We start from the raw sequence: 11295 nt of genomic DNA, 5'->3' as shown, positions 1-11295 counted from the left end.
CACATTTCGATTGTGGCATACGCTATTTCCAGGTGTGTTTTCAAATTGAAGATTTTTTTCTTAATGAGCGGCACAGTGGCTCAGTGGTTTGCACTGTCGCCTCACAGCAAGAAGGTCGCTGGTTTGAGTTGGCATTTCTGTGGAGTTTGTTTGTTCTCCGTGTGTTGGCATGGGTTTCTTCCTGGTGCTCTGGATTCCCCCACAGTCCTAAGACATGCACTATAAGTGAACTGGGTAAACTAAATTGTCCATAGTGTATGTGCATATGGGTATTTCCCAATACTGGGTTTGCAGCTGGAAAGGCATCCAAATATGTGCTGGAATAGTTGGCAGTTCATTCCGCTGTGGTGACCTGAAAAGAGACTAAGCCAAGGAAAAAAGATTGAATGAATGTTTTCATTCGTATTTGAGCTCTCTTGGTACAATTTTTTGACAAAAAGAGAAAACACCTTAGCACTACTTAGTTTGCTGTATTACTAACTGAAAATTCAATACACAGACATATCAATATATGGCTGCTGAATAGAATCATTTAGTGGTTTAGACTCAGGATTGTTTTTGTATGTGCATTGATGTGTGTGAAAAACATGAGCATACTTTTATTCACACTCATTTTTCATCCTTGTCTTGTCCAAAAACATTATTGCATATACCTTAAATGTCTGAATCTCCTTCTAGAGAGCCGTCTGCACAACTTCCATTTCTGTGTTTGCAATACAAACAGATGTTAGTGCCAGACATGAAGTCATCCTGCAGCCAGTAGGTGAGGATGTTCAACTAAGCATCTAGTTCAGTGTTTTTTTGGGCAGAATTGCCATCTTGCTGCATACACACAGACACAATCACTGAAGTTAGAGAAAGATTCAGAAAATGTGTTTCTGAAGTAAGAAGCATGAGTTGTGGACAGAGGCACTGTAAGGTTTCTTGACCCCCTAGATCATTTGTATTCAAGGCCCCATATACTAACTATTGGTTCATAATATCAATAAGCATTAGATTTATAGCATATTCAGTGCAAAATAAAGTTGAACAGCTTATTAAAGTAGCTGGAATTAAGCAATTATAACCTTATTCACTGACTGGCCACTTTATTAGGTACACCTGTTCAACTTCTCGTTAATGCAAATATCTAACCAGCCAATCACCTGGTAGCAACTCAATGCATTTAGGCATGTAGACATGGTCAAGACGATCTGCTGTAGTTCAAAGCGAGCATCAGAATAGAAAGGAAAGGTGATTTTAGTGACTTTGAATGTGGCATGGTTATTGGTGCCAGACGGGCTGGTTTGAGTGTTTCAGAAACTGCTGATCGACTGGGATATTATGCATAACCGTTTCAAGGATTTACAGTGAATGGTCCAAGAAAGGAAAAAATATCCAGTGAGCGGGAGTTCTGTGTGTATCTCTGATTACACATCTTTTCTAACCTTGAGACAGATGGGCTACACCAGCAGAAGACCACACCGGGTGCTGCTCCTGTCAGCTAAGAACAGGAAACTGAGGCTACAATTCGCAGACTCACCAAAATTATACAAAAGTAGATTGGATAAACATTGCCTGGTCTGATGAGTCTCGATTTCTTCTGTGACATTCGGTAGTAGGGTCAGACTTTGGCATCAACAAAATGAAAGCATGAATCCATCTGGCCTTGTATCAATAATTCTGGCTGGTGGTGGTGTAATAGTGTGAGGGCTTTTTCATTGGCTTACTTTCAGGCCATTAGTACCAATTTGAACATAGTGTCAACGCCACTGCCCAACTCTGTATTTTTGCCATACCTTTACGACCACAGTGTACCCTACTGTGTACAGTGTACTTCCAGCAGGATAACACACCATGTCATAAAGCGTGAATCATCTCAGACTGGTTTCTTAAACATGACAATGTACTTAAACATGACTGTACTTGAATGGCCTCCACAGTCACCAGATTTAAATCCAATAGTGGACCTTTGGAATGTGGTGGAATGGGAGATTCGCATCATGGATGTGCAGCCAACAAATCTGCAGCCACTGTGCAAAACTATAATGTCAATATGGACCAAAATCTCTGAGGAATATTTCCTTTACCTTGTTGAATCCATGCCATTAAGGATTAAGGCAGTTCAGAAGGCAAAAGGGGGTTCAACCCAGGACTAGTAAGTTGTACCTAATAAAGTGGCCGGTGAGTGTATCATAATAATAATGTACTGTAACCTGTATAAGTAATTAACACCCCCCCCCCTTTTTTTTTTGTAGATGTCATCTATGTTTAAACATGACTATATAGATTAAAAACGTTCAGCAATTTTTTTAGTACAAATGATTTAACACCATTTACTTTTTTGTCTCAAACACAGATAATATAATGAAACACATTATTCATTTCATACATTATTTTCCAAGCATTTTCTCAAAGCAAATTCTAATGTTACACTTTATTTTAAGGTGTCTTTACTCGTTCCATGAACTCAGTATAGTAATTGGTGTGTCGTGGTTGTGATTTTTCCAAGTCGGTTGTGATCCTATAGGATTAACATCTATCTTGATCCTGGATTATCATTCCTGTTTGAAAATATAATCTATGCCTAATCCCTAACCTTAACTGTAAACTATTCTCAAAATCAGAGATGAATGTTATGCCAAAATAGATGTTAAAGAACATATTGTACTTGATTAAAGCAGACTAACTTTTTTGAATCATAAAACAAATGGGAAAAACTGGGTGACAAGATGTCTTTAACATCTCGCTCATTTCCCTTTTCATGCTTTAGTTCCTCTTTTGTGATTTTTGGCTGCATCATCTCTTAAGTCTTGCCATCTGTCTGAATGATGTGCGAAGTTCAGAACCGGTCTGTGAAGCGCCACATTTCTGAATAACCCAGAAATGTCTTAAAGGGATAGTTTACCCAAAAATGAAAATCTGTCATTACTAATCCTGCACTTGTTCCAAACCAGTTTAAGTTTCTGCTGAAAAAAAGAAAAAACATCTATTGACTTTCATAGTATGTTGATGTTGTTGCTGTTCCTATAAATGTCAAGGGCCGCTGGGGTCCGTTCTTCATACGTGGATTACTCAGTTAGCTGGATTTGGATATTGACTTTGACATGATCCAGGATCGTTTCGTTCTTCAAAGCTGATCTGAGAGTTGTTGTCATGGCAACAGTTCTGCTAGGTCAAACCTGATCGGAAGCAGGTTTAATTCATATAAACAGGATTAGATCGGCTCAGTTAAAGCAAATAATAGAGAAAGCATGTTCCAAATTCTGATATTTTCTTACAGTAGTAGTTTTATACACTTGGGAAAATAGTAAATATTTTTTAACTATATATATAAAGTTATAGTTATTAATAAAATAAATAAAGTTATATATATTAATAAAACTTATGCAATCTGCACCCCCCGAAATGAAAGTACAAAGACTGTCACCTGCTGGTGCAAAGAGAGAACTTATTGATATGAACTTTTTAGATCGCTTTAGTACAATTTGTGTATAATAATAATAATAATGCAGAATATGTGACTTTAAAAAAAAAAGAAATAATACATTAATGCAGTCATAAACATGTTTTGACAGTTAATATGCCAGTGATTATGCTTCACAAAAGTTGCACATGCCTTTACCAATATCAAAATGCTTTTGTAAACATCCAGTTATTCCATACAGCGATTAAAAAAACGGCTACTATAATAAAGACTGCCGCTTACAACAAATGTGAAAGGTTATTGCGTGTCATATTTAACAAACTGTTTACTGCTAATTTGATGTAATTTTGCTCACATGGATAATTGAATATTAATCAGATGATGTCATTACGCTGCTGTGCCGTCAGCCAATCGCTGCATTGCTGATCATGATTTCGAGGATCGATAGATCTGTCCTTCACAACACACGCAGCGATCTCAGATCAGTTCATCCAGACATTCTAATCTGATTCGCGAACTTGTTTGAAGAACCAAATTAGCGAGAGATCAGTTATCAAGATTAAAAGATCCAGGATCGGCCAAATCATCTTAGATCATTTAAGCAAGGTACGAAGAACAGACCCCTGTTCCTCAAGATTCTTCACAATATCATGTTTTGTGATCAACAAAACAAAAATTCATAACAGTTTCGAACCAAACCAGTGTGTTTTTAGGTGAACTGTCCCTTTAAGGCAAAGGTATCAAACTCTGGAGGGCCGCAGCTCTCCTGTAGCTTTAACCAACTGCAACTCACACCTGCTTCATAGTCTCTAGTAGTCTCAAACACCTTGATTAGTTGGATCAGCTGTGTTTGATTAGGGTTGGAACAAAACTGTGCAGAGCTGCGGCCCTCCAGGAATCTAGTTTGAGACCTATGCTTTAAAGGGACACACGCTTTTGGCACAGATGGTAAGAATAGAGTGTGACTTGGAAATTAGTGTATTTATTATTTCTTAAGTAAGCCTATGGAGAGCCATTTTGCGGGTTCATATGGGGAATGGCTTTTCTTTCTCTAGCATTCTCCTGGTTAATCTAGCATACACCTGTTTCTGTAAACTTGGCATGCTGCAGAGTCTCTGGAGACATGTAGACTCAACAGAGTTGAATATGTGTATAAACAGAGTAGTAAAGATTTCTTTGGTTTTGACTGAATTCACTGTACAAACTACAGAAATCTTTGACCATGAAACTTGTTAGGAACATGAGACTATACCATCGCTGGCACAGGTTAAACACAGAGGAGGCCGTGGGCAGTGATTTGAGGGGTTCTGTTGAACTAATATCTGTTTACGGGACTCTAGTCAGGAATGTGTTTGGACTTAGCAGTCTGTTTGGCTGAACATGCTGTGATAAAGGAAATCAACATCGTTATGTGGTCAGTAGTTGTTAAAGTGGTATGGAGAATTCCTGTGTGAGATGGGCATTGGCGGAGGTCCGTCTGGCAGACAGATTGGCAGAGGGAAAAAAACGGGGATCAGAATAGAGCATGTCAAAATAGGAAAGAAATTGCTGCAATGGTGGGATGGAAGTGTGGAGTTTTGGTTTAAAGATACAGAATGATGAATTGGCAGTGAAGTTATTTGTGCCAACTATTACTAGTCATAGCTATAAAAAGAAACAAAATTAATTTATGTTCATATTTTTTATTTAGCAAGGATGCATGAAAAAGTGCAGTTTACATTTATTATGTTGCAAAAGACTTTTATCTCAAGTAAATACATTTTTTTTATTTACATTTATTAATGAATCATTAAAATTTGTTTCACTGATTTGAGCGATCTAGAGCTGCACAATCTCTTTCAACCGTGAGGATGATAATTATAAATGTTCTTGAGCCGCAAATCCAAAATCAAACAAAAAGTGCTCTGGAGTAGCTTAAATAATGTGCCAGTGCTCTTTGGGCTAGGGATTCATCAGAATAAACAGCAAAAATCAGTCCAAGGCACTGGAAAGATGTGGAAGAAATATTTAAAAGCCTTTATTCACAAGGTTAATCCTTAAAAACCTATATGTGTTTCGGCAGAGAGTTGCCTTCATGGGTAACCAAACATGTTTGCTGATTTGGGAACAATGTCAGTGTCAGTATAGGGAACCACAATTATACCAAAAGTCTATCCTTTTCGGCAAAAATGTCATTCGTGTAACAAAACGTTGTGTTTTTGTTTAACAGATATTTTTATTTAAAAAATATATTCACAAAAAAATCTAAGCAGTTTAATTACACTTCAGTGTGTATCTTATGTGAGGCATGGTAAAAAAAGAAACAAGGTATTTTCTATTTAAGGCTGTGCAATATTGTAAAAACCAGTGGTACAAGTTAAGTAATAATATTACTTTTCTAAGTAACAAGTAAAGAAGTGCCTCACTTTAAAAATAACATTTGAGATACTTTTTTTTAAGTTTTTTAAGTTAAATTAATGAGCTTTTAAAAAATAAATTGCTGAATTAAAATTCAAATAGTCACAATGAATCACGCTGTCAATGAGAGAATGTGTTCATTATTTGGAATGCATCGAAGAAAAGCAAAAGTGAATCATAGTCTCAATGGACAGTGTTTTTACTTAAGACAAATAGTATAAAAGTAGCAAACACATTGCTTTAAACTTGCAATAATCTGTATACAGCATGTATAGCTCTGGGGTCAGAAAGTTCTCAGATAACATTATCCTAAAAAAATGTTTTATATGTTTTTGGTCACACTTTACAATAACGTTCTTTAGTTAATGTTAATTAATGCATTTACTAACATGAACAAACAATGAACAATACATTTACTACAGTATTTATTCATGGTAGTAAATGTTAGTTAATGAAAATACAGTTGTTCATTGTTAACTCGTGTTAACTCACGGTGCATTAACTAATGTTAACAAGCACGGACTTGAATGTTAATAATGCATTAGTAAATGTTTAATTAAGATTAATAAATGCTGTACGTGTGTTGTTCATGATTAGTTCATGTTAGTAAATGCATTAACTAATGTACCTTATTGTAAAGTGTTACCATGCTTTTAAAAGGTAAATGTAGGGCTACTGTAGGTCATACAGCGTCTTAGCAATTACAGAGCTCCTTTATTATAAAAAGTAACTGAGTAACGCAACAATTTACTTTTTTGGGGAGTGACTCAATATTGTAATGCATTCATTTCAAAAGCAACTTTCCCCAACACTGGTAAAAACTGTCATTATTTTGTACGTTTTTAAGGTGTCTAACAGTATTCAGGCGCAGAACTTGAATAGTAAAACTTTAAATTACACTGCATAGTCTTCACTTTATACATTGCAATTACAATTATCCTTTTCTATACACAATTAAATCTGCACATTTAAATACACACGTTGCAATTTTGAAGCTATAGTGATATACTGTATTTGCAGTCCTAATTTTTATGTATGTGAAAAACTTTTATTAACAAAAGCTTTTATTAATTTAAAGCTTTTATTTTAAAATCATTCTTGAAAAAAAATCTGTTCTTCTTTGACCCATAAAAAAAGCTTTTAACACAGTTACATCCTTTCTCTGTGTGAAAAACAAATGTCTTTTTTAAAGTTCTTGGCCTGCATTTCCATTTTGTGCTGTCTCATTTCACTGTATGTCTTGGAGTAGGGCAGGGCTGCACTTGTCTGTTTTTAGTAAAGGCATCTTGCTGTAGACTCTTGAGCAAATCTTTGACATAGTAAAACACACCACCAATATTGTCTCTGTCTGATTGTGCCAGCAGGACATTGGAAAGAAGAAATATCACTGCCAGAAGAATATTTCTGAAATGTCTGTACGTCTTTCTACTGTTTCTGTTTGCATGTCTGTCTGTATTTGTCTGTCTATCAATTTGTCTTTCAATTTCATCCATCTATCAATTCGTCCATCTGTTTATCCATTTGCCAGATCAAATAAGAATAGTAGAGTTGTAAAATATACAATAAACATTTAAAATACTTTAATATATTTCCAAAAATGTAATTTATATCTCTGTCATGTGAAATCAAATATCAGCATCTCAGTCTTCAAAAAATATTACTATATACTGGTTTGCTGCTCAATAATAAAATCTGATCAATAATTAAGTCAAGAATTGGCCAAAACCAAATAAAAAAAAAACTTTTTTTTTTTGGTTAATTACACTACACTGTAAAACCCAAAAAGTTGAGGTAACTCAAACCGTTTGAGGAAACCGATTGCAGCAAACCATTTAAGTTCAAAAACTAATCCTAATGAGTACTGTCTGCTTAATCCATTTGAGTTAACGAAGCAATTTGAGCCCAATAAAACCCAATAAATGAAGAGAACTTAAGCCAACTGAGTACTGTAAAACCCAATAAGTTAAGGCAACTCAAACTGTTTGAGGAAACCGATTGAAACAAACCATTCGAGTTAAAAACTAATCTATTTGAGTACTTTGAACTAAATTTAAGCTGAAGTGATGAGGTATTTAATTAACTTGTTACTTTTAACACTGAGCTCAACTCTTTTCAAATGAGTAGAATTAACTTTCAGTCAATTTTAAGTTAACTGCACTCATATCATTTGATAAAGTTGACTGTTGGGTTTTACAGTGTATGTTAGTAGAAACATAAAAAACGTGACTGAACTTCGCTGTACCCTTTACTACATTTACCTTATATTTTGATGAACAAGCCAGAAATACATTGTAGGTTAATGTGAAAGTCAAAGTGTATTAGACACCGCTATGTTTCTGTGGTTCAGTGTGTGTTCCCACAGTTTATGATACACTCCGTGAAGTGAAACGCCAACACAGCACCAGCACAGGTGCAGCCGAGAGACTGCCATGCCCAAAATCATGGAGCGCTGTGCCACAGAAATACTAGGTATGTGTGTGTGGAGTTACACTGCTATAGTTTATTATGCAACTTGAGCACAGAAGACTCATAAACGCTCGTAAGTTTGTCATTTACACAAAAACGCACACATTCTTGTGCGTACCTAAGCTTTCAGAAAAACTAAATGTGCTGGTGATTATTTATCTTCACATCTTCTGTAGCGGTGGCACACGGTCAAACTCCTGCGGGCCTCAAACTGCGTGTGAGGTATATTTAGAAATGGAAAATTTGCTTATTAACGGCTCTGACACCAGATATCAGGTAATATGCTGTGGTACAGTATGTGTTCGTTTCTGCTCCAAGCTTCTGGGTGGCTTGTGGTTAATTTCTGGGTGTCCATTTAAGTGGACAATAGAGGACACAAATTCCCAGCTACATCAAACCTGTCCGTCTTTATGTCTATTTTAAGGTTATGAGCACATAATCACAGCGCCCCCATCTGAATCTTCCTTGGTTTAACAACTTAACAGTGTTTTTATCAGGATTCACTGGATTTTTGGATCATTCACTGTTTGTAATGATGACATTAAGGAACAAAGGGATTGTTCACTCAAAAATGAAAATTTGCTGTTAAATTACTCGCGCTCAGGACAGCCATTTTTTCCTCAGTTGACCATTAACAAATATTCTTAGCTAAAACTTTGGATGATAGTAATTCGTCAAATGCAAGTCAAAGGCTAATCGCACTTTGAGAGTCTAAAAAAACAAATGGGTAAATCAAAATGAAAGATGTCATTAGGTAAGTGCAAAAATTCTCCAAAAGCGGTTTTATACGCTCATTTATAACCATATTACCTATAAAACAAAAAACAACAGCTTGTTTTTGAGCATATTTGGAGTGTGTGATTGACATTTACACACAAGCAAACACGCTAATATGTATAGACCAGGGGTGCTTAATCCTGTTCCTGGAGATCTACCTTCCGGCAGATTTCAGTTGCTACCCATATCAAACACACCTGCCTGTAATTATCAAGTGGTGTTCAGGTCCTAATTAATTGGTTCAGGTGTGTTTGATATGGGTAGCAACTGAAATCTGCTGGAAGGTAGCTCTCCAGGAACAGGATTGAGCACCACTGGTGTAGACTATATATGACTGATAATATCGTGCAATGTTACTATTGTGGATGCGGACAGTGTGATATCGATGGTGAAATGATATAATGTGCAGCTCTTACTATTGTTTTATTGTTGTAATCTCATTAGAAAGCGTTGTGGCCAATCAAACACTGACTGGGGCATGCATATTTATGATTCCAATGGATCGCCAGAATGTGTTTTGTTCCGATTGGACTGTTTTTTTATTAGGACTTTATACTCATTGGTACAAACAATGGTGTTCGAAGGCCATGGTATGTCATTTCATTTACTGAACTAGATACATTGAGATTTAATAACTTAACCATTCAAACTGAACATTGTTTAAACATAAATATTACTTTTAATCCACAGTCAACTCAAATGGTCAAGTGTGAGCTTCCTATTTTGTAATGAAATACATTTTGTTTTAAACTCGCATGTTAGCTGATGATTGTTTTTTCTATTTTACATATTTACAGCATCCGAGAAAAGCTCAACCATTAAAATGAACAATACCACAATCATCTTTAATGTTTTAAAAAGAAAAAAAGTCAGCTACATCTTTGATGGCTTGAGGGTGAGTAAACTGACAAGCACACTCGGCTGACCTCATTGCTAATGTATTGGTTGGAGTTTCTATTTCTCGTACAAAATTATTAGGAGAAGAGTGTTTGGGAGGAAAACAATTACACAATGGTAGCACTTAACAACAAGGTTATAAGTTATTGTCAGGAATGTTTTTACGAAAATGAACCCACAATTTATTCACTTTTGTAGAGTAAAATAAAGTCATTCATTGTTAGTTCTTGGTAACCACAGTGCATTTAAAACATTAACAAGCACAACTTGAGATTTTAATTATCCAATAGTAAATGTTAAATCATATGATTCATAAATACTGTACAACTGTTGTTCATGCTTAATTCATGTAATTAATTGCATTAATAGAGATGCACGATATATCGGCAGCCATATCGATATCGGCCGATAAATGCTATTTTTAATATAATCATTATTGGTCCAATATCAAAATGAAGGCAATACCTTTAAGCTGATAGATTATGTAATTGTACAGAACTGCCTGCCTCGTGCATGTGTGGGTTGAACTTGTCCAGTGCACTATGTAGCTTTTCTCACATTGTTTATTCCTTTAAAGTCCGTCATTTCTTTGTGTGGTATTGCTGTGCATTAATAAATCAAATTCCTTATCATTGTTGAGATGTTTGATAGAGTGTAAAGTTGTTCACTGTCTAAAAATTTAACTTTTTGAAATATTTATATTTATCGGCTAATTTATCAGGTTTCGACCTCCAAATCTTAAGTGTTATCGGTTATCGATATTGGCAAGAAAAACCCATAATGGTGCATCTCTAGCATTAATCAATTTTCCATTGGTTAATGCTAGGGATGCACAGTTATGGACTTTTTTTTGAGTGATTTTGAGTAGCCAATTTACTGGTATTAGTAACACCCTAAAAATGTGTTATTAATAGACTAATTTGATTTAATACAGTTGTCTAATTATTATTATTATATTATTAATATTTATTAATTTTGTACAGAATTAAAAGTATTTCATTTATAATATTGACTATGCTATTACTTTGTTTTTTGCACATACTGAAATTGCATTGCATGGCTGCTTTAGAACTGGAAAGTTTTGGAGGCAGCACTAATCCGTTTTTCTAGCTTTTTAAAACGACACTACAGTCTACATTTGTTTAAAAAAAACACATTAAAAATAAATAATATTTAATGTCAGTTAATAAAGTGTCAAACAAGAATATGCCTCTGTAAAATAAACTGTGTGAAAGCATTTTCTAGAATGAAAATATTTTCCAAACAAACACATTGAGAGTTTAATGAGCATATTCATCATTCATCACACTTGAAGTCAGCACAAACACACAGACACCCATGAGACAGGACAC

The 11295-nt window shown here is 35.2% G+C and overlaps 1 protein-coding gene across 1 annotated transcript in view; it reads left to right on the top strand.

The window, feature by feature from the left end:
• The first annotated feature begins 678 nt into the window (after nt 1-678).
• LOC100001051 (uncharacterized) overlaps nt 679-11295 on the top strand; it is a 44141-nt gene continuing 33524 nt past the window's right edge. The window contains exons 1-3 of the mRNA XM_021471444.3: nt 679-763; nt 7165-8272; nt 9844-9941. Of these exons, the coding sequence (XP_021327119.2) occupies nt 8233-8272; nt 9844-9941 (138 nt within the window). The 5' untranslated portion in view covers nt 679-763; nt 7165-8232. The remainder of the gene's footprint in view (nt 764-7164; nt 8273-9843; nt 9942-11295) is intronic.

This window comes from Danio rerio, chromosome 3 (assembly GCF_049306965.1).
Source record: "Danio rerio strain Tuebingen ecotype United States chromosome 3, GRCz12tu, whole genome shotgun sequence".
Lineage (NCBI taxonomy): Eukaryota > Metazoa > Chordata > Actinopteri > Cypriniformes > Danionidae > Danio > Danio rerio.
This window is presented reverse-complemented; position numbering and strand designations above follow the sequence as displayed.